Raw genomic sequence first — 24,373 nt, forward strand, 5'->3', positions numbered from 1 at the left:
TGGGGGTCACAAGTTTTACATAGACTTATACAGGAAAAAACTTTAAAAATCTTCTTGTCTAAAACCACAAGACCTAGGCCTTTGATATTTGGTATGTAGCATTGCCTTGTGGTCCTCTACCAAAATTGTTCAAATTATTACCCTGGGGTGAAAAGAGGCCCTGCCCTTGGGGTCCCAGATTTAACATAGACTTATATGGGGGGGGGGGGGGGGAAATCTTCTTGTCTGAAAGTTCAAGGCCTAGGCCTTTGATATTTGGTATGTAGCATTGCCTAGTGGATTTCTAACAAGATTGTTCAAATTATGCCCCTGGGGTGAAAAGAGGCCCCGCCCAGGGGGTCACTTGTTATATGAGTTATATAGGAATAAATACTTCAAAAATTATCATATCATATTTCCTAGACTGTTTGATTATAATTACCTGATGACCCAAAGTGATTAGGGGTCATTTGACTGTGACTTTGACCTACTGACGTACTTTCTTGTTTTTTAAGATACAGCCTTGAAATTTGGATGACATGTACAGTTTTGCACACTGATTTTAAAACTGACTTTCAGTGACCATGAATGTGACCTACTGACCTACTTTCTTAATGTTTTAGCATCAGTTTGCCATTTTAAACATGTCGCTCATGTTACTCAGGTGAGCGTTTCAGGATCATCATGACCCTCTTGTTGTATATGCAAATTATTAAATACTACAATTAATTTTGCTTTTTTTTCATGTAATACAATGCAGAGAGATGAAAAGATTTATGAGTTGCTGCAGCTGAAAAAGTGTAATGAAGGAGAATCATCAAGTTTGCTGAATTCTTTGAAAACATTCATCTTAGAGCAGCAGTCCCAAAGTGAACAGAAAATACAGGTTTAAACAAAGCTAAGTCACTCTTATGCCTTCCCCCTTCTTTCAAAAGGGATATATTGCTTTGCCTATATCAGTTGGTCTGTCTGTCAGTAGACCGTTTTGTTTCCAGTGAATAGCTAGAGATGTCTGGGCTTTTAATGGTCAAACTGCCTTTGGTTAGGAGATGATTCCAATTGTTTAAGGGGTTAGAAGGTCATAGGTCAAGGTAACAGTGACATTGAGAGTGAAAAATGTTTCAGCTCAAGAACTTAAGAACCCTTAGACCAATTGTCTTCAAACTTTATATTAGGATTTCCTGTGGTCTGTAGAATATCCTTACAGTTTTCAGGGTTAGTAAGTCAAAGGTCAGTGTTACAAAATTTAAGTTGTTTGAAACTTGGTCATCTTGAGTCAAAACCTAAGTCACTAGGTCTCATTAACAACTAAGAAAAATCAACAACAACACGTGTAGCGTTTGTTCATAGATAATTATTAACTTCCAACGTTTCGGCGTTAAGCCTTCCTCTCCTTAGGTCTCATTAAAAAAGAACCTTGAAAACATTCTAAAGTCTGTGTTTTTTTCAATCAAAATAATTGCCTTTATGAAATTGTGGACTATATTGAAATTATGTCATCTGGGTCAAAAAATAGGTGGGGCCTCCGTGGCCGAGTTGTTATGGTCACTGACTTTGTATCACTTGCCTGTCAGATCTACTGACTAGTCAGTTCTTTCCCCCTAGTCAAGTTTTCCCTTCAAGTACTGGTTTCTTTTGGTATTCAATTTCTTATTAGGGATACAAGTGTCCATTCATTTTCCATTTAAATTTCAGATGAAATAAGTATTGCTTTTCAATTGAATAAACCTATATGTTTCTTTTTTGTAACTTTAATCAATGTTTTTTTTGTCAAATCAAATTTTTTAACTTCCATATCATTGTTTTTTGAATTGATTGCCATTACTATTTAATATCTGTCAGGTGCGGGGAAGAGATTGACTGGTCTGTTCTTTGCCCCCAGCATGTACTTGACCTTTTTTTCTGACCTGTTAAGTGCGAGAAGAAATTGACTGGTCAGGTCTTTCCCCCCTAGCCATTACTTGACCTGTCAGGTGGGGGAAGAAATTCAATGGTCAGTTCTTTTCCGTCTGGCCATTACTTGCCCTTGCCCTGCTAGGTGGGGGAAGAAATTGTCTGGTAAGTTCTTTCCACCCTAACCATTACTTTACTTGTCTATTAGGGGAAGAGATTGACCGGTCAGTTCTTTCCTACCTAGCCAGTACTTGACCTATCAGGCGGGGGAAAAAATTGGCTGGTCAGTTCTTCCGCCCTAGCCAGTACTTGACTTGTCCGGTGGGGAGAAGAAATTGACCAGTCAGTTCTTTCCTACCTAGCCAGTACTTGACCCATCAGGTGAGGGAAGAAATTGACCAGTCGGTTCTTTTCCAACCTAGCCAGTACTTGACCTGTCAGTTGGGGGAAGAAATTGACTGGTCAGTTCTTTCCCCCGTAGCTAGTACTTGACCTGTCAGGTGGGGGGAGAAATTGACTGGTCAGTTCTTTCCCCCCCTACCCAGTACTTGACCTATCAAGTGGGGGAAGAAATTGACCAGTCAGTTCTTTCTCCCCTAGCCAGTACTTGACCTGTCAGGTAGGGGAAGAAATTGACTGGTCAGTTCTTTCCTTCCTAGCCAGTACTTGACCTATCAGGTGGGGGTAGAAAATGGCCGGTCAGTTCTTTCCTATCTAGCCAGTACTTGACCTGTCGGGTGGGGAGAAGAAATTGACCGGTCAGTTCTTTCCTACCTAGTCAGTGCTTGACCTATCAGGTGGGGGAAGAAATTGACTAGTCAGTTCTTTTCCCCACCTAGCCAGTACTTGACCAGTCAGGTGGGGGAAGAAATTGACCAGTCAGTTCTTTCCCCCCTAGCCAGTACTTGACCTGTCAGGTGGGAGAAGAAATTGACTGGTCAGTTCTTTCCCCCTAAGCCAGTACTTGACCTGTCAGGTGGAGGAAGAAATTGACTGATCTGTTCCTTTCCCCCTAGCCAGTACTTGAGTTGTAGTGTTAGCATGTGTAAGTGTATGTGTGTCAGGATCATGTCTATTCTTTGAATTTTAAACTACTGGAAATATTTTTAAACAACTTGGTACAGTTGTTAACAACATCAAGCCAATGTGCAAACTAAATGCTTTGTATACATCACTTTAAGAAAAGGTCACTGTTGAGGGAGTCAAATGTCATTTTTAGTTCACTTGAGCCAAAGGCTCATGGTGAGCTTTTGTGACTGCTCAATGTCCGTCGTGTGTCCATTAACATTTTCTGAATAAATTCTCTTCTTGAAAACCAGTGGGCAGAATTACACCAAACTTCACAGGAATGATCCTTGGGTGGCTAGGCCATTGATATTTGGTATGTAGCATTGCCTTGTGGCCCTCTACCAAAATTGTTCAAATTATGACCCTGGGGGTGAAAAGAGGCCCTGATGTGGGGGGTCTCAAATTTTACATAGACTTATATGTAGGATAAAACTTTAAAAATCTTCTTGCCTGAAACTGCAAACATGGGCTTTTGATATTTGGTATGTTGCCTTGCCTTGTGTTCCTCTACCAAAATTTTTCAAATTATGCCCCTGGGAAGAAAAGAGGCCCTGCCGTAGGGGGCCCAAGTTTAATATAGACTTATTTAGGGTGGAAAAAAAATCTTCTTGTCTGAAAGTTCAAGGCCTAGGCCTTCAATATTTGGTATGTAGCATTGCTTGGTAGATCTCTAATACGATTGTTCAAATTATGCCCCTGGGGTGAAAAGAGTCCTGGGGGGTCACTTGATATATGAGTTATATAGGAAAAAATACTTCAAAAATTATCACATCATATTTCCTAGACTGTTTAATTATTATTACCTGATGACCCCAAGTGATTAGGGGTCACCTTACTCTGACCTTGACCTACTTTCTTGTTTTTTTAAGATACAGCCTTGAAATTTGGATGACATGTACAGTTTTGCACACTGATTTTAAAACTGACTTTCAGTGACCATGAATGTGACCTACTGACTTACTTTCTTAATATTTTAACATCAGTTTGCCATTTTTAACATGTGGCTCATATAACTCAGGTGAGCTATCCAGGGTCATTGTGACCGTCTTGTTTAAATTCAGTTATTTCAAACACAATAAAGATTTCAAGATAACTTGGCACAAAATTTCGAAGTGGTGAGGGGAGTACCTTCCTTCAAGGTTAAGGTTGCCATTAGGTGTCGAAGGTCAACTTTGGTAGTCAATTCTTCTGTCTGCTATGTATCTTTTAAAACACCCAGAATTATTTTAAAACAAGTTGTTCACCATACCAAGGCAATGTGCAGAGCAAATGGTTCAGGCTATGTCACTTATAGGTCAAGGTCACAGTAAAACTGTTAGGAAGTCACATGTCAGATTTCATCCTTACTTTTTTGTGGCCACACAGAGTTATCTTTTCATCCATCTGTCAGGTGGGGGAAGAAATTGGCCAGTCAGTTCTTTCAACCACTGGAAGGATTTCAACATTTTCTCTGTGTAAACAAACTCTGAATGTATTACAATTGGAATTCATATAATTCCACAGTATATACATTCAGAGTTTGTTTTCACCGTCAATCTAACTACATAAACTGAAAAAGGCAGATGGGAGCCTGAGCCTCATCAAGGAAAACAATAAAGAAGAAGAATAAAGAATTATTATTGTTTTATTCAATTCAGTATTTACTTATATCAGAAATAGATTTTACTATAGAATGAAGATGATATTGTAAAATGCATCATAATGGATTTTTACATGTCACAAGTGAAAAAAAGGTGCATTATAACCTCAAATAAATCCATCAATCGGAGTGTCGAGAGAGTTCACATAAATGGTAGGACTTCCTTCGCAATGGAGAATAAATAAGTTCTGTATAAAAATAAATGTGTACACCTATCTCTTACCACACATATGCAAAAAAAAGATGAAAATTGATGTAGTATAACTACACGGTAGATTAACTCACTCTCGTTCACATTTTAAATTTTTAGCTCGCCTATTCAAAAAATAGTAGAGCTATTGAACTTGCCCGTGCATCGGCGTCCGCGTCACGATTTGGTTAAGTTTTTGTATGTAAGCTGGTGTCTCAGTAACCACTTGTGGGAATGGATTAAAACTTCACACACTTATTCACTGTGATAAACTGACTTAATTTGCACAGGTTTCATAACTCTGTTTTGCTTTTTAACAAAATTATGACGCTTTTTCGACTTAGAAATTTTTGGTTAATGTTTTGTATGTAAGCTGGTATCTCAGTACTCACTAATGGGAATGGATTGAAACTTCACACACTTGTTCACTGTCATGATCTGACATGCACTGTGCAGGTCCCATAACTCTACTTTACATTTTTCAAAATTATGCCCCTTTTTCCACTTAGCAGTTTTTGGTTTAGTTTTTGTATGTAAGCTGGTATCCAGGGTTCCCACGCTATCCGGGAAAACGGGAAAAGTCCGTGAATTTCAAAAATTGACTCCCGGCCTTGAACATACCGGGAATTTGGCGAGAGAACGGTAGACGTACGGGAAAATACCGGGAATTATCCCATTTTGCTAAGGGAAGTAATTCATGATTCAAAATGGCGGACATGGATATCATTTCAATTTCGTTTTTCGAAAATACCGCTGTTTTTGTGGTTGATGAGCCTATATAGGTAGCTATGCTTGAATTTTTAAACAGTAATTTTAGGCTATCAGTCATTTTTGTGTCGATTTTTAAGAAGCCCTGTGAAATTCCGATTATTTTTCGAGATCAATTGTGAAAATCGTGATTAGTGACATGCTTGAATTCAGTGATCAAACATCAATTTGACTGAAAATAATTTAATTGCTAGTAGTGTATCAAAGATTATATAAATAATGTAGGTGGCACCAGAGGTGTAGTTATTATGAAGGAGTTGATTAATTCTTCACAACATGCTAGACAAGTAAATGATTCATAGTTTCCTTGAGAAACAAAAGCTTGAGGACAGTAAGGAAACAAAATGAAAAAAGAAAATTTGCAGAGCCTGTATTTATCAAGTAGAAATTTTTAAGCAATATCGGGCCATAATGGCCCTCTTGTTCTTATATTTTTACACTGAATCTAGAAAAATTGATGGGAACGTACAACCCGATATGTTGTACAGAGGTCCTTGAAAATCGCAACAAGGTCCTGGAAAAGTCCTTAAATTTCATAGACGAAAAAGTGTGGGAACCCTGGGTATCTCAGTATCCACTAATGGGAGTAGATTGAAATTTCACACACTTGTTCACTGTCATGATCTGACGTGCACTGTGTAGGTTCCATAACTCTACTTTACATTTTTCAAAATTATGCCCCTTTTTCTACTTAGCAGTTTTTGGTTAAGTTTTTGTATGTAAGCTGGTATCTCAGTATCCACTTATGGGAATGGATTGAAATGTCACACACTTATTCACTGTCATGATATGACATGCAATGCAAAAGGTTCCATAACTCTACTTTTCATTTTTACAAAATTATGCCTCATTTTCAACTTTGCAGTTTTTAGTTAAAATTCTTACATGTAAGCTGGTATCTCAGTTCCCACTAATAAGAATGGATTGAAACTTCACACACTTGACCACTGTCAAGAGCTGATAAGCACTATGCAGGTTCCATAACCCTGTTTTACATTTTTACAAAATAATGCCCCTTTTTAGACTTTTGTATTTATTCAGTTGACAAGCCTGTTGAATAGTCAAATGTTGCTGTCCTCCAACAACTCTTGTTTGTTTAATTTTCATTTTCTGTATTGTTTCAAAAATCAGACAATACTATTACCAATAATTTTAAATGAATGCATTTTTATCTAAGTCTATTTTATTAAAGATATATAAAAAAACAAAGTCTAATATATTTCAGCAACCCCTCAATCTTATGATATTTTATAAACAACCTTGAAACTTTGTTTCTTTATAGTTCTTTCCTAAATTATGCTTAGATCATAACGCAATCACTTCTATTGTTGGTGGCATTGTCACGGGCGGTAAATGCGCAATCCAATTCCCACTGGGAATACGCTAAAAATGGGTTGCGCAACTTCTGGTGCTGGTGTTGCGCATCAATATATACAAAATCGAGGTAGGTGGGTTTTTGTTTTATACGCCTGTTTGAAAAACGGGACATATTATGGGAACGCCTCTGGCGGGTGGGCGGGCGGCGTCCACAGACTTTGTCCGGAGCATATCTTCTACATGCATGAAGGGATTTTGATGAAACTTGGCACAGTTGTTCACCATCATGAGACGGAGTGTCATGCGCAAAAACCAGGTCCCTAGGTCTAAGGTCAAGGTCACACTTAGAGGTCAAAGGTCAAATTCCAGAATGACTTTGTCCGGTGCATATCTTCTTCATGCATGGAGGGATTTTGATATAACTTGGCACAAATGTTCACCACCACGAGGCGGAGTGTCATGCGCAAGAACCAGGTCCCTAGGTCTAAGGTCAAGGTCACACTTAGAGGTCAAAGAATACACGAAAGAAAACTTTGTCCGGAGCATAACTTCTTCATGCATAGAGGGATTTTGATATAACTTGGCACAAATGTTCACCACCACGAGGCGGAGTGTCATGCGCAAGAACCAGGTCCCTAGGTCTAAGGTCAAGGTCACACTTAGAGGTCAAAGGTCAAATTCAAGAATGACTGTCCGAAGCATTTCTTCTTCATGCATGGAGGGTTTTTTGATGTAACTTGGCACAATTATACACCATCATGAGACAAAGTGTCATGCGCAGTTCCCTTCTTTAGAATTACTTCCCTTTGTTGTTACTATAAATAGCTTATATTGTAACTTTTTCATTACTAGTCGTAGGGAAAAATCGAGACCACTTTTCTGTAGTACAACATGCATGCTACATCCAATTATGAGGTGTATTTTGACCAATCTCTACCTGGTAAAGATTTTTGTGTGGAGTTACAATTTTTTTTTTTTTTTTTTTTTTTTTTTTTTTTTTTTTTTTTTTTTAAGATTATCTTCCCTTAAATTTTACTATAAATAACTTATCTTGTAACTTTTTTATAATTGACCGTAGGGAAAAAACAAGACCACTTTTCTGTGGTACAACATGGATGTTACTTTCAAATTTTAGGTGTATTTTAAGGTATCTCTACCTGGTAAGCAGTTATTTTGTGGACTTAGAAAAACAAATGACTTACAATGATTACTAAACAACCACAAAATTAAAATTCCATTTGCAAATACAGGTGCTAGAGTAAAGAAATTTGCTGTGACGGGCGTATATTGTGACATTCTGGCACTCTTGTTTGTAAATAATGACACATTTACGAGTGCTTTCGAAAAAAGCAAAAAGCTGTTCGACACAAAAATGAATAAAGATCATATGACTGTGTGAAATATCAACTTATTAGTTTAAGAATCGGCCCTGTTATCATGAAAACTTTGCTGGCTCGAGCTGTCAAAAAAGCATGGAATCATGAAAAATGCAAATTTTCTTACACTTGTGCCTTCTTTCTGGAAATTTGACGCTTCTAATGCTCAAACACGTGTAAAACAGTCATGAATATTACATACACTTGAATGAAATGTTACTTTAGGGGGAAAGATTGGCAAAAAATAATCGGGAATGAGGTTGCGCCCCTGGAATGGAGTTGCGCGTATACATTATATACATTATGATGTATACGAGCAGCTCCATACATTATGATGTATACGAGCAGCTCCATTCCCGGTGCGCAACCCCATTCCCGATGATTTTTTTTGTCAATTATGTCCCCGTAAGCAGGATTTGAAGCAAATAATTTTGATATTCGTTACTTTATAACAGTTGAGGTACCATAAAAAGCATCAGATGTCCTGAGATTAGGCATATGAGGTCAGAAACTCCCATTTTTGTTGATTTCATACTTTTTATATGCCCGTTTGAAAAACGGGACGTATTATGGGAACGCCCCTGGCGGGTGGGCGGGCGGCGTCCACAGACCTTGTCCTGAGCATATCTTCTACATGCATGGAGGGATTTTGATGAAACTTGGCACAGTTGTTCACCATCACGAGACGGAGTGTCATACGCAAGAACCAGGTCCCTAGGTCGAAGGACAAGGTCACACTTAGAGGTCAAAGGTCAAATTCAAGTATGACTTTGTCCGGAGCATATCTTCTTCATGGATAGAGGGATTTTGATGAAAGTTGGCACAATTGTTTATCATCATGAGACGGAGTGTCATGCGCAAGAACCAGGTCCCTAGGTCTAAGGTCAAGGTCACACTTAGAGGTCAAAGGATACAAGAATGAAAACTTTGTCCGGAGCATATCTTCTTCATGCATAGAGGGATTTTGATGAAAGTTGGCACAATTGTTCATCATCATGAGACGGAGTGTCATGCGCAAGAACCAGGCCCCTAGGTCTAAGGTCAAGGTCACACTTAGAGGTCAAAGGATACAAGAATGAAAACTTTGTCCAGAGCATTTCTTCTTCATGCATGGAGGGATTATGATATAACTTGGCACAAATGTTCACCACCACAAGATGGAGTGTCATGCGCAAGAACCAGGTCCCTAGGTCTAAGGTCAAGGTCACACTTTGAGGCCAAAGGTCAGATACAAGAATGACTGTCCGAAGCATTTCTTCTTCATGCATAGGGGGATTTTGATGTAACTTGGCACAATTATACACCATCATGAGATGAAGTGTCATGCGCAGTTCCCTTCTTTAGAATTACTTCCCTTGTGTTACTATAAATAGCTTATATTGTAACTTTTTCATTACTAGACGTAGGGAAAAATCGAGACCACTTTTCTGTAGTACAACATGCATGTTACATCCAATTTTGAGGTGATTTTTGACCAATCTCTACCTGGTAAGGATTTTTGTGTGGACTTAAAAAAAAAAATTTTTGTATTTTTTTTATTTTTTTTTTTATAAGATTAACTTCCCTTAGTTGTTACTATAAATAACTTATATTGTAACTTTTTTATAATTGACCGTAGGGAAAAACCAAGACCACTTTTCTGTGGTACAACATAGTTGTTACTTTCTAATTTTAGGTGTATTTTAAGGTATCTCTACCTGGTAAGGAGGTTTTTTTTGTGGACTTAGAAAAACAATAGAATTACAATGATTACTAAACAACCACAAAATTAAAATTACATCTGCATATACAGGTGCTAGAGTAAATAAATTTGCTGTGACAGGCGTATATTTTGACATTCTGGCACTCTTGTTTCACGCTTCGTGTCGCCTGAGTTTTTGTGATAATACAGCCGAATCATAAATTACAAACCAGATATTTTACACATATGATGTATTTTCATATTTGTGTCGAATAGCATTTTGCTTTTTTCGAGAAAATTTATTCTTGTCTCATACTAAGCAAAATCATAACTTCACATACCTCAATTTCGTCTTTTTTTACGCGCAACACCAGCACCGGACGTTGCGCAACCCATTTTAAGCGTATTCCCGGCGGGAATTGGATTGCGCGTTTACCACCCGTGATTGTCCTCTTTTTGAAACAGATCAACAAACGAAAGTTAAACAACAAAAAATACAAGGAAATTCATTGATGCAAGCATCAAAGACGCCGCCAAGTGTTGTGTCTGAAGTACATTTTTTGCAATATGAGAAATCACCTAATCATTACTTTATTAGTCTGACTGGCTACAAGTTATCAACATTAGCACATAAAACAATATATGTTATAAACTGTTTAAAACGTGAAGAATAAACATGATAGAAAAGTTTTACCATGCAATACAAATCCTCTACCTGCACTGACATTAACATTGCGAGCAGGTGGTCTCTTTACATACAAAATTAAAGAAAGTTAAACAACAAAAAATACAAGGAAATTCATTGATGCAAGCATCAAAGACGCCGCCAAGTGTTGTGTCTGAAGTACATTTTTTGCAATATGAGAAATCACCTAATCATTACTTTATTAGTGTGACTGGCTACAAGTTCCCTTACAGAAGCAAGCCTCTGTGGCGTACATGCTGCGTATTTGCTGTGTATATGCCGCGAACACAGTAGTATGCCAGAGGAGTACATTTTACATACACCGCATGCCGCGTACATACCGTGTACTATTTCGACGAGTACACAGCATGTACGCAGGAAGTCACTAGTACACTTCAAGTACGCAGCACAGACTCTGAAAATTTAAGGAGTACACTGCATGTACGCAGGAGGGACTTGTACAAGAAAATAGTACACTGCATGTACACCGCAGATACTTTGAAATTTGTGCAGTACACTTCATATACGCAGGAAAGACTTGTACAATTTCTTTTGGCATTTATACTTAGTTTTTTTTTTATAAGTTAAAGTCTGAAGTAAACTTCATATACGCGGGAGGGACTTCATGCAGGAAGGATTTGTACATTTTTTTTTTTTTGGAAGCAAGAACTTGATTTCCGAGTAACTTTTATCTTAATAGCATAGAATAGTTCAGATTACCGGTATTCTGAACAATAAAATTTTGCCAAACTATTTGCAATGTTCATTTGTGAAGCTGACATCTTAGTGATTTCTGAGCTGCACCTTGCATGCAGTGTAAAAATATATTCTTTTTCATTTTGAATTAATCCTGGAGCTTTCTAACTTGGATAATTGAAAAGCCTTATTTGAACTTCGTTGCATTACATTTTGTAATACATGAAATAATTACCAAGATAATGCCTCAACAGCGCCCGAATGAGAAGAATTAATAGCTCTCACTGTTATTTGAATACTCTTAAGCAAAACACCACTCTATCATGTTTTATAAAGGTTTTAATGCTCATTATGTTAACTCATAAAGGCCTCACCAAATTAAAAAGTTGTTTATCGGATTTGCCGCTCGTATATTTTCAGAACGTTTTTGGCTAATTGCGCTTGCCCCATTGGAAAAAATCAATCCAAAATTTTTTGGTGCGCTACTTTTTACGGACGTAAAAGTGTATAAATGCTTATATAATTCCAGTCCTAGATTGTTCTCAGATGGATTTTAATCAAAATAAATACATACTACGCACACATCGTCTATAATAAATCATAACACTTATATTTAGTTGCATTAAAGTTGTTTCCCCTTGATGCAGTTACGCCATTTTCTTCAAATGTTTACCAGATTACATGCTACAAAAATTGATTTATTTCATTGAAAAGTGGATGGAGAAAAGCATACTAATTTATTTGATAACATCAATCTACATTATTTTTGGTAAGGGTAAATACTTATTGATGCATGTCACTTATCTTTTTTCTGTTTTTTTCTGTCCAAATGATCAGCATTTGCAAACGAAAGTTGGTGGGGTAAGGAATTTACATTATCACAGCAGTTTCGCCACAAGAGTACACAGCATGTATGCAGCAGGAGTACACAGCATGTACGCCGCAGGACTCGGGCCAGGAGTACACAGCATGTACGCTGCAGGAGTACACAGCATGTACGCCGCAGGGGTAGTACACCGCAGGCTCATTTGCATGTGAAAAGTGTATGTGCCGCGTACATGCTGCGTACTATTTCTCGCATACTAAATTCCTCCAGCGTACATTCTGTGTACTATGTAGTCCACAGCATGTACGCAGCAAGTAGTACGCGGCAGAGCTCATTTGCATGTCAAAAGTGTACTACAAACGTACTATCGGTGTATGTGCGGTGTATATCCTGCGTACTATTGATTTCAGTACACATCATGTACGCATCATATACGCTGTATGTACACAGCAAGAGTACGCAGCAGGCCTTTTTCTTCTGTAAGGGTTATCAACATTAGCACATAAAACAATATATGTTTAAAACATGAAGAATAAACATGATAGAAAAGTTTTACCATGCAATACAAATCCTCTACCTGCAATGACATTAACATTGCGAGTAGGTGGTCCCTTTACATACAAAATTAAAGTAATTATTTCACTAACTAAGGTCACCTTCTGTGAAAAGTTCTTATATCCTTAGGACGGCCAGCACATATTTATGCAATCTCGCCAGGCATATCTATGTTTTTGACAACACAGAAAATGACGTCACTCGACCTTCAGCTTTTTCCGGAAGTAAATAAAAATGAAAGTAGAAATGCTAAACTTGAAAACGAAAGCCGCATTTTGATTCGTAGGTAGTCAGGGGTCACGCGCAGGGGTCACCTCGTCTAAATGTATGCGCGTGGTCTTCTTTTTTTTTTTTTTTTTTTTTTTTTTTTTTTTTTTTTTTTTTTGCTATTGGGGAGCCAATTTTCAGCACTTTATTACGAATTGAAATTACCTGGGCTTTAGTACAGCATGTCAGCTTTCAATCTATGAAAAAATATTTGAGCTCTGGATAAACAGAAATCCCACAGGGGTCCATAACAGACCAAGGGTACATTGATAATTTTGGAACTTCATCAAATCGCTCAAGATGTCATTTTTGATGTTGTCTGAGAGTGTCAGTATATGCCTCAGATGTAAGATATAACCGTATTTGAGAGCTGCAGACCTAGACATTTCAGAAATATTTTCAAAATAAGTTTCGTGTAATAAATGTTGTTTCTACGGAAGCGTGAAAGGGCCATCAGACGCTAATACGTTTTAGTACGTTAAGGCTGCGGAAAGGATATGCAGGAGCTTGTGTATGAAGTTTCACAGAAATGCAGTTTGTTGGGAAATGAGGAAATGTTGAAATTATTTCAAAGTTGTGGTTCACAGAAACCATTATTTTTATTATCATGTAATGTAATGAGTGTTTTCTATTTACTGATAAAGTTTTATGGACCTTAGTCACCTACATTATAGATTTCAGAATGCAGATTATACACAGCAATTTACTGTTTCCGTTGCCAAAACAACCAAAAATTTTGTCCAAGAAAAGAATGATATAACATAAATAATCTCTATAATCTCTATATTGCCCCTATTCACAAAGCATGAATCTTTCATATATACGTTTGAATATCATAGAATTCATTTTTTTCGGACGAACGATAAGTCCTCGTTTAACTGTAAGGTTACTAGGAGTATGTCAGTGTCTAGATTCAAATCTAATATTACAAGAAGTTTAGAAAGCATAATAACCCACTGCCAAAGTGTAGAAAATATTTCAATGAAAATGTTTTTTTTTTTTGTTTTTTTGTTGTTTTTTTTGTTGTTGTTAGGAATGGACAAATACAAAAACTATCTATTAAATTAAAAAAAAAAGAAAAAAAGAAGCAAGTAACAAGATATAATAAAACCAGAGGCAACTGACTATAGTCATATAAGATCAATGAACATATAAATTCAACAAGAAATTCTATTTTAAAGTCACTGATGCTTTGATAAGTTATGGTCCCATGGCTTTTGATATTTCGATCTAACCGCATTTAAAGAAGTATTAACTTGTCACTAACAAATTCAGCGAAATGCTCTTTAGCCTATTGCACACCTTAGTTGACAGTGTATATCTGTAAACAATGAGTAGATCTATATGACACATAAGCAAAAAAAAAAAAACAAAGAAAGAAAAAAAAACAAAAAAAAAAAAACAAATAGAAATAGGAATTTGCTAAAGTGTGCGCATTCTGAAATTACATCACTGTACCTATCAAGAAAGAAAATAAGACAAAAGGTTAAAAATAAGTTAACAGCGGCACTTCCTTCGTTCATTTCAACATATCTATGCTTATTGATTCCTTTATTTACTTATTAAATACGTTTTTTTCCAAGGATTTTTTATGCAGGCAAATTGTAATTTTTTTTTAATATTCTCTTCGAAGTTTACTGCAAGATTATTGTAAAATACACGAATGCTCCCTTGTCAGGCGATTCACGCATTGCAGTATATGGTATATCAGCTCTGTGGTGTGTTCTATTTATAGAAAATGAGATAGGTAAGTAGGTCATGCTAAGAATAGAAATAGAAAACTTGACTTACAGAGTAACCTCCCTTATCAATAAATCGGATCAACATTTTTGACGAAATTGTAAATAAAAAAATATGTTCTGCTCTACCAATTAAGGAGAGGAAAGACAGATAGCATTGTTTTAAATCACATAATAAGTTGCATTACATACATTTTTAGCTTACCTGTCACATAGTGACAAGGTGAGCTTTTGTGATCACCCGTCGTCCGTGTGTGAGTCAGTGCATTCGTGCGTCCGTCCGTCAACAATTTCTTGTCTGCACGATAGTGGTTTCATTTATGATTTTTTTTTAACCAAACTTGCACACAACTTGTATCACCATAAGATCACAGTTCCTTTCTTGAACTGGCCAGATCCCATAATGGGTTCCAGAGTTATGGCCCCTGAAAGGGCCAAAATTAGCTATTTTGACCTTGTCTGCACAATAGCAGCTTCATTTATGATTTGAATTTAATCAAACTTGCACAAAACTTGTGTCACCATAAGATCTCGATTCCTTTCTTGAACCAGCCAGATCCCATAATGGGTTTCAGAGTTATGGACCCTGAAAGGGCCAAATTAGTTATTTTGACCTTGTCTGCACAATAGCAGCTTCATTTATGATTTGATTTTAACCAAACTTGCACACAACTTGTATCACCACAAGATCTTGCTTCCTTTCTTCAACTGGCCAGATTCCATCATGGGTTCCAGAGTTATGGCCCCTTAAAGGTTCAAAATTGGCTATTCTGACGGGTCAGGTACTGGCTAGGGGGGGAAAGAAATGACTGGTCAATTAATTTTCTTCCCTGCCTGACACATCAAGTACTGGGTAGGTAGGTAAGAAATGACTGGTCAATTTTTTCTCCCACTCGACAAGTCAAGTAATGGCTAGTGGGGAAAGAACTGACCAGTTAATTTCTTCCTCCACCTGACATGTCAAGTACTGGCTAGGGGGAAAGCAACTGACTGGTCAGTTTCTTCCATCACCTAACAGGTCAAGTACTGGCTTGGGGGGAAAGAGCTGACCGGTCAATTTCTTCCCCAACCTGACAGGTCAAATACTGGCTAGGTGGGAAAAGAACTGACCAGCAGTAAGTCCTGTATTGGCAAGAGGGGAAAGAACTGACCAGTCAATTTACTTCCCCCACCTAACTGGTCAAGTACTGGCTAGGTGGGAAAATAACTGACCAGCAGTAATTTCCTTACCTGAGAAGAAATTGAAACAGGAAAAAGGCCATCAATGAAGAAAAATATAACAGAAATTGAAATAATTTCATTTAAAAACATTTCTTTAATTTACACAAAAGATGAAACATATATTTTATTTTATATGAAATTTAAATGAAAACCAACTATCGGAAATAAAAAACAGGCTAGTTAAGAATAACCAAGAATAACCAGTTCCAATTCACGAACAGGGGAAATAATTGACTAGCCAGGAAAATTGACGAGGGGGGAAAGAATTGACTAGTTAGTTTTGTTCTCCCATAAGAATGATCAAAAGTAACCATTTGCAATTGGGGGGAAAAATTGACTAGTCAGAATTTTCCCCGGGGGAAAAACTGACTGTTACACTGGCTAGATTCCATCATGGGTTCTAGAGTTACTGCCCCTGAAAGGGGAAAAATTTTCTATTTTGGCCCTTGCAGCAATATAGAGGTTTCATTTATGCTTTGGTTTGATACAAACTTGCACAGAATGTTTATCTTGATGATGTCTTGGCCAAGTTTGAAAATGGGTCATGCGGGGTCAAAAACAAGGTTAGCAGGTCAAATTAAAGGAAAAGCTTGTTGTGTTAACACCCTAGAGGCTACATTTATGACCGTATCTTCATAAAACTTAGTCAGAATGTTTATCTTGATGATTCCTATGCCATGTTCAAAACTGGGTCATGTGAGGTCAAAAACTAGGTCACCCGGTCAGATCAAAGGAAAAGCTTGTTAAAACTTTTGAGGCCACATTTATGATCCTATCTTCATGGAACTTGGTCAGAATGTTTGTCTTGATGATTACTAGGCAAGGTTCGAAACTTGGTTATGTGGATCAAAAACTAAGTCACCCTCTCATATCAAAGGAAAATCTTGTTAACACTCCAGAGGCCATATTTATTACCCTATCTTCATGAAACTTGATCAGAATGTTTATTAGCTCACCTGAGCACAAAGTGCTCAGGGTGAGCTATTGTGATCGCACACCATCCGCGTCTGTCCGTCTGCCGTCTGGCCACACTTTCTGTTAAACAACATCCCCTCCTAAACCACCAGGCCAATTTTGATGAAACCACACAGGGATGTTTCTTGGATGGTCTTGTTTAAAAATTGTTCAAAGAATTGAATTCCATTCAGAACTCTATTTGCCATGGCAGCCAAAAGGAAAAACTTTAAAAATCTTGTCAAAAACCACTGGTTATAGGGCTTTTATATAATTGGTGTGTAGCATCATCTAGTGGTCCTCTACCAAGATTGTTAAAATTATGCCCCTTGGGTAAAATATGGCCCTGTTCCGGGGGTCACATGGTTTATATAGATTTATATACGGAACAACTTTGAAAATCTTCTTGTGCAAAACCACAGGGCCTAGGGCTTTGATATTTGGTATGTAGCATCATCTAGTGGTCTTCTACCCAGGTTTTTCAAATTATCCCCCTTGGATCAAATATGGCCCCTACCCAGGGCTCACATGGTTTATAAAGACTTTTATAGGGAAAAACTTTGAAAATCTTCTTGTCCAAAACCACAAGGCCTAGGGCTTTGATATTTGGTGTATAGCATCATCTAGTGGTCCTCTACCAAGTTTATTCAAATTATCCCCCTAGGGGTCAAATATGGCTCTGCCCCAGGGGTCACAACATTTACATTGACTTATACAGGGAAAACTTTGAAAATCGTCTTGTGCAAAACCACAAGTCCTAGGGCTTTGATATTTTGTATGTAGCATCATCTAGTGGTCCTCTACCAAGATTGTTCAAATTATCCCGCAAGGGTCAAATATGGCCCAGCCCCGGGGGTCACATGGTTTATAAAGAGTTATATAGGGAAAAACTCTGAAAAAAATCCGTCTTGTCCAAAACTACAGGGCCAAGAGCTTTGATATTTGGTTTGTAGCATCATCTAGTGGTCCTCTACCAAGATTGTTAAAATTATGCCCCTTGGGTAAAATATGGCCCTGTTCCGGGGGTCACATGGTTTATATAGATTTATATACGGAACAACTTTGAAAATCTTCTTGTGCAAAACCACAGGGTCTAGGGCTTTGATATTTGCTAAGTAGCATCATCTAGTGGTCGTCTACCAAGATCGTTCAAATTATCCTCATGGGGTCAAATATGGCCCTGCCCTGGGGGGCACATGGTTTAAATACACTTGTAGATGGAAAAACCTTTTATAAAATTTTTGTCTTTAACCATAAGGCCCAGAGTTTAGATATTTAGTCTGTGTTATGCTCTAGTGGTTCTCTACCAAGATTGTTCAGTGATGACCCTGGGGTCACTATAGGCCACGTCCAGGTTGTCCCTAATGTTTTACATATACTTATTCTTTTTTTGAAGCAGTGGCAAAGAAATTTGGACAACAAGCATAATGTTGATACAGATTTCAATATTTATCTTGTATTGCCTAAATCATGACCTACTGACCTGCTTTCTTTTTTTAGCTCACCTGAGCACAAAGTGCTCAAAGGTTAGCTTTTGTGATCGCCCTGTGTCTGCTGTCGCCCGTCAGTCGTCCGTCATCAGTTGTCCGTCGTCAACAATTTGACTGTTAACACTCTAGAGGTCACAATTTTGGCCCAAACTTAATGAAACTTGGTCAGAATGTTACCCTCAATGAAATCTTGGACGAGTTTGATATTGGGTCATCCGGGGTCAAAAACTAGGTCACCAGGTCAAATCAAAGGAAAAGCTTGTTAACACACTAGAGGTCACAATTTTGGCCAAATCTTAATGAAACTTGGTCAGAATGTTACCCCTCAATAAAATCTTGGACAAGTTTGATACTGGGTCATCTGGGGTTAAAAACTAGGTCACCAGATTAAATCAAAGGAAAAGCTTGTTAACACTCTAGAGGTCACAATTTTGGCCCAATCTTAATGAAACCTGGTCAGAATGTTAATCTTGATGATCTATAGGTAAAGTCTAAATCTGGGTCAGGTGGGGTCAAAAACTAGGTCACTAGGTCAAATCAAAGGAAAAGCTTGTTAACACTCTAGAGGCCACATTTATGACTGTATCTTCATGAAACTTGGCCAGAATGTTAATCTTAATGATCTCAAGGTCCAGTTTGAATCTGAGTCATGTAGGATCAAAAACTAGGTCACCAGGTCAAATCAAAGGAAAAGCTAGTTTACACTGTAGAGGCCACATTTATGAACATATCTTAATGAAACTTGGTCTGTATGTTACTCTTGATTATCTATAGGTCAAGTTCAAATCTGTGTCAGGTGAGGTCAAAAACTAGGTCACTAGGTCAAATCAAAGGAAAAGCTTGCTAACACTCTAGATGCTACATTTGTGATGTATCTTCATGAAACTTTGTCAGAATGTTAATCTTGATGATCTTTAGGTCAAGTTCGAATCTGGGTCATGTCGGGTCAAAAACTAGGTCACTGGGTCATATCAAACGAAAAGCTATTTAACACTTTAGAGGCCACATTTGTGACCATATCTTAATGACACTTGGTCAGAATGTTAATCTTGATGATCTTTAGGTCAATAGATCAGGTGAGCGATACAGGGCCTTCATGGCCCTCTTGTTTAAGGTACTGCATAGAAATTTGGACCACGTTTATAACTTTTGATATTGATTTCAATACTCATCTATACTATTCTTAACCCTGAACTACTGACCTACTTTCTTGTTTTTGAAGCTTCAACAAAGAAATTTGGACCATCAGTTTAATTTTTGAACAGATTTCAGTAGTTATCTTGAATAATCTTTACCATGACCTACTCACCTAGTTTTTGTTAGTGAAGCTTAAGCAGAGAAATTTGTTTAAGCAAGCAACTAAACTCAGGTAAGCGATATAGGGCCATCATGGCCCTCTTGTCTTGATGATTCCTAGGCCATGTTTGAAACTGGGTCATGTGGTGTCAAAAACTAGGTCACCTGCTCAAATCAAAGGAAAATCTTGTTAACACTCCAGAGGCCATAGTTATGTCCCTATCTTTATGAAACTTGATAAGAATGTTTATCTTGATGATTCCTAGGCCAGGATTTAAACTGGGTTTTGTAGGGTCAAAAACTAGGTCACCCGCTTAAATCAAAGGAAAAGCTTGTTAACACTCCAGAGGCCATATTTATGACCCTATCTTCATGAAACTTGGTAAGAATTTTTATCTTGATGATTCCTAGGCCAAGTTTGAAACTGGGTCATGTGGGGTCAGAAACTAGCTCACCAGCTCAAATCAAAGGTAAAGCTTTTAAACACTCCAGAGGCCATATTTATGACCCTATCTTCATGAAACTTGGTCATAATGTTTATCTTGATGATTCCTAGGCCAAGTTTGAAACTGGGTCATGTGGGGTCAAAAACTAGGTCACCTGCTCAAACCAAAGGAAAAACTTCTTAACACTTCAGAGGCCATATCTATGTCCCTGTCTTTAGGAAACTTGGTAAAAAATAAATTTTTTGACAAACTTAGTTTTCTGGACATAACTTTGGTACTATATAAGATAATGACTTGAAACTCAAAATATATCTTTTCCATCATCATCATTACCCAGCCCTTTTTTTATGGTTTTGGGGAAGGGTGGCGGGTCCTTTCAGAAGGGGAAATTTGCGTCGTAAAATACCAAATTGGGGAATTTTTTTATAAAACAAGAGCCATGTTAGACATGGCTATCCCCCCGCCGGGCATATTATAATTGAAGGCTAAAGTTCCTGGCAAGTTAGTGTCTGAAAGAATTAATTTGGGGAAAGCTTTGAAGAACCGTTTAGTTGTGGTCCGCATCAGGGGTTTTAAAGATGTGGAAGAAAGAATAAGTCAGTGGTGAGGTGGTTTACTGCTAAATTTTATTAATTTTCATGAACAGTATAGCTATGATGTTTTTCTATATGGCTACTGTAAAAAGCAGGAATGGAAAGCTAACAGGGAACAAGAGTGCCAGAATGTCACAGTATACGCCTGTCACAGCAAATTTCTTTACTCTAGCAGCTGTATTTGCAAATGGAATTTTAATTTTGTGGTTGTTTAGTAATCATTGTAAGTCTTTTGTTTTTCAAAGTCTACAAAAAAACTCCTTACCAGGTAGAGATACCTTAAAATACAACTCAAATTGGAAAGTAACATCTATGTTGTACCAGAGAAAAGTTGTATTGTTTTTTCCCTACGGTCAATTATAAAAATGTTACAATATAAGTTATTTATAGTAACAACTAAGGGAAGTTAATCTTTAAAAAAAAAAAAAAAAAAAAAATTGTAAGTCCACACAAAAATCTTTACCAGGAAGAGATTGGTCAAAATACACCTCAAAATTGGATGTAGCATGCATATTGTACTACAGAAAAGTGGTCTCGATTTTTCCCTACGACTAGTACAGTAAACCTCACTTATAAGGAACTCGGATATAAGGAACACTCGGTTATAAGGAACAGTTTTCAATTCCCCAATTTTATTCCTTCTTTATTCGATGTAAAAATCCTCGGTTATAGGGAACTCTGTTATAAGAAACACTCGGTTATAAGGCACACTTTTTCCTGTCCCAAAGTACGAAATTCAATGGAAAACACCTCGGTTAAAGCGAACAGACAAAACGAATAAAAATTATTAAAAACCGGAAATAAACAGGAGAATCGTTGATAACGTCAGAGTAACGTCGGCATTTTCACACACATAAACACAAATTATTTCATTACTATGATCTATAGTTTGTTTATTCACGGATACGATAAAATGAAAAAATATAATATCATCTTTAACATTTACCAAATACTAGACGATTATGTATTATGCTTCAGTCTATATACTCGTAGATAACGCACTTGTGCTGTTTAATTTATATATGTACATTTGTAGAGACTCACAAAAATTTGGATGCATACTTTTTGAAAAAGGACGCTAAAAAATCCCAAACGCGATTCCCCGGGGCGCATATTTTTGCCATGTGCTTGCTTGCTCATTACACAATAAACCGTCGTTCATATGACTGAAAAATTGTTGAGAAAGACGTTAAACCCGAACACAAACACACACACACAATACACAATAAAGACAATAATAAAACAGTTGCGCCTTTTAGTCAAAAGGCGGAGTTTACAGCGACTCTGTTTTGCTCCTGGCCAAACAGAGATCCACGTTTTCTAATAGGTGAATGGCCAGTTAAGGTACATGTAGTATTGTGTGTTTACGTAATCTAATCAACACGCGACAAACCACTCTGATTATGTAACAAATAATTTGGTTTTTAACACATGGCGTACTTGAGTTTTGAATTTACCGTTAATCGCGATAATTGGATTAAATGATGATTAAAATTAGAATGTTTGCAGGACAGTCACAGGACTTGGTTGTGTTGTTTTTCGTAGCCGTTCCCGAATCAAGTAAACAATAATTGGCTCACACTGTTTTCAAAATGGATACGATACGAAATATATTCCCTTGGCTGGATTGTTTGGTCATTTTAAGTATAGAATTTCCTTGAAATGGACAGAGACTCGCAACTTTCTCACATAAAGATTCATGAGAAACCTCATTCAAAAAGCGTTCGCTATACAAATTGTGTTCGTTATACCAACCTCGGTTACAAGGAACTAGTTCGCTATACGGATATAAGGAACCTCGGTTATAAGGAACATTTTTTAAAGGTCCCGATCTGTTCCTTATAAGCGAGGTTTACTGTAATGAAAAAGTTACAATAAAAGCTATTTAAAGTAACAACAAAGGGAAGTAATTCTAAAGAGGGGAACTGCGCATGACACTTCGTCTCATGATGGTGTATAATTGTGCCAAGTTACATCAAAATCCCTCCATGCATGAAGAAGTCATTCTTGTATCTGACCTTTGGCCTCTAAGTGTGACCTTGACCTTAGACCTAGAGACCTGGATCTTGCGCATGACACTTCGCCTCGTGGTGGTGAACATTTGTGCCAAGATATATCAAAATTCCTGTATGCATGAAGAAGAAATGCTCCGGACAAGGTTTTCATTCTTGTATCCTTTGACCTCTAAGTGTGACCTTGACCTTAGACCTAGGGACCTGGTTCTTGCACATGACACTCCGCCTCGTGGTGGTGAACATTTGTGCCAAGATATATCAAAATCCCTCCATACATGAAGAAGATAATGCTCCGGACAATTTTTTTAAAGAAAATATGATAAAGGGGAATAATTAAAAAATAGGCAAGGTAGAGTTATTGTTCTTACACACTGCACTTCCTCCCAATGTGTTCTGTCAGTGTATGAAGTTTGAAGAAAATCACTCCAGTACTTTTGGAGTTATGCTCCGGACAAAATTTTTTAAGAAAATAAGATAAAGGGGAATAACTCGATAAATAGGCAAGGTAGAGTTATTGTTCTTGCACACTGCACTTCCCTCCAATGTGTTCTATCAGTGTATGAAGTTTGAAGAAAACCCCTCCAGTACTTTTGGAGTTATGCTCCGGACAAAATTTTTTAAGAAAATAAGATAAAGGGGAATAACTCAAAAAATAGGAAAGGTAGAGTTTTTGTTCTTGCACACTGCACTTCCTCCCAATGTGTTCTATCAGTGTATGAAGTTTGAAGAAAATCCCTCCAGTACTTTTGAAGTTATGCTCCGGACAAAGATCGTTGCGGACGGACGGACGGACAGAGCATTTCTAATTTCCCCTTCGCCTTTGGCGGGGGGATTAAAAAACAACAAAAACACAGATTGAGTAAGATCAGGGCTTCCCCTGACTCTTTCACACTTATAGCCATGACTTTAGCCAATTGCAAAATCTTGGAACCATTTCATAGCCCAAAGTGCCAGAATTAGTAGCCATTATTTTTTCTTTTAAATCTCTATTTCATTTTATATATTTTAACCAAGCAATTTGTCCTTGAACCATTTCATCCTTATATCACATTGAATCAAAAATAGTTTTTAATCTTCTCATTAAAATGTTTTCATCTTTTTTCAGCAAAAGTAATTGCTCAATGTATAAAATTATTCCTTTAAAAGTTTGCAATTTTTGAATTATCTCCCTTTAATGGGCATTTTTTCACTACTTAGATGTTTATAAAGCATTAATATTTAGCTCTATTTTTGACCTTTGTATTTCAAACTTAATATAAGGTCATTTAAAATCAGAGTTGTCTTTTTGTATTTTATGACTTTTAAAAAGCTTTTTAAATGCTTAAAATTTCATTATATATAAATTTCAGTTTATAATCTAATTCATACATGTTTAGCCAAAATACCACCTAAAGGTATGATTAGCACTTGGTTTTGAAGCTCTTGGGAGGTGCTTTAAAAATTCATCCCGTGTATCAATGCTTTACATTGGGCAAGTGAAAGAACCAAACGAACTGCTTTAGTTCATTTGTATCTCAAACTTTCTTCACTTAAATTTTCCGAATGCGACTGAAATGTAACCTACGCGTAGACTGAAATGAACACACTAAAATCTTTGCATGGATTGAAATGAACGTGAGTGAAATCTAACATACGTGTCTTTTACATTCAGTGTCTTTTACGATCACGCATTAAATTCT

At 37.2% G+C, this 24,373-nt stretch overlaps 1 protein-coding gene across 9 annotated transcripts in view; it reads left to right on the plus strand.

Annotated features, from left to right (window-relative positions):
• The window catches only part of LOC123529339 (bromodomain-containing protein DDB_G0280777-like), a 272,760-nt gene that overhangs the window by 79,127 nt on the left and 169,260 nt on the right, over positions 1 to 24,373 (plus strand). For all 9 annotated transcript variants that reach the window (XR_008366691.1, XR_008366692.1, XR_008366693.1 and 6 more), the window contains one exon: positions 740 to 865. Coding sequence is in view for 6 of the 9 variants with exons in the window: in XM_045309646.2 (XP_045165581.2) it covers positions 740 to 865 (126 nt within the window). In the remaining 3 variants the exon portion in view is untranslated. The remainder of the gene's footprint in view (positions 1 to 739; positions 866 to 24,373) is intronic.

This window comes from Mercenaria mercenaria, chromosome 13 (genome assembly GCF_021730395.1).
Source record: "Mercenaria mercenaria strain notata chromosome 13, MADL_Memer_1, whole genome shotgun sequence".
NCBI classification, from domain to species: Eukaryota; Metazoa; Mollusca; class Bivalvia; order Venerida; family Veneridae; genus Mercenaria; species Mercenaria mercenaria.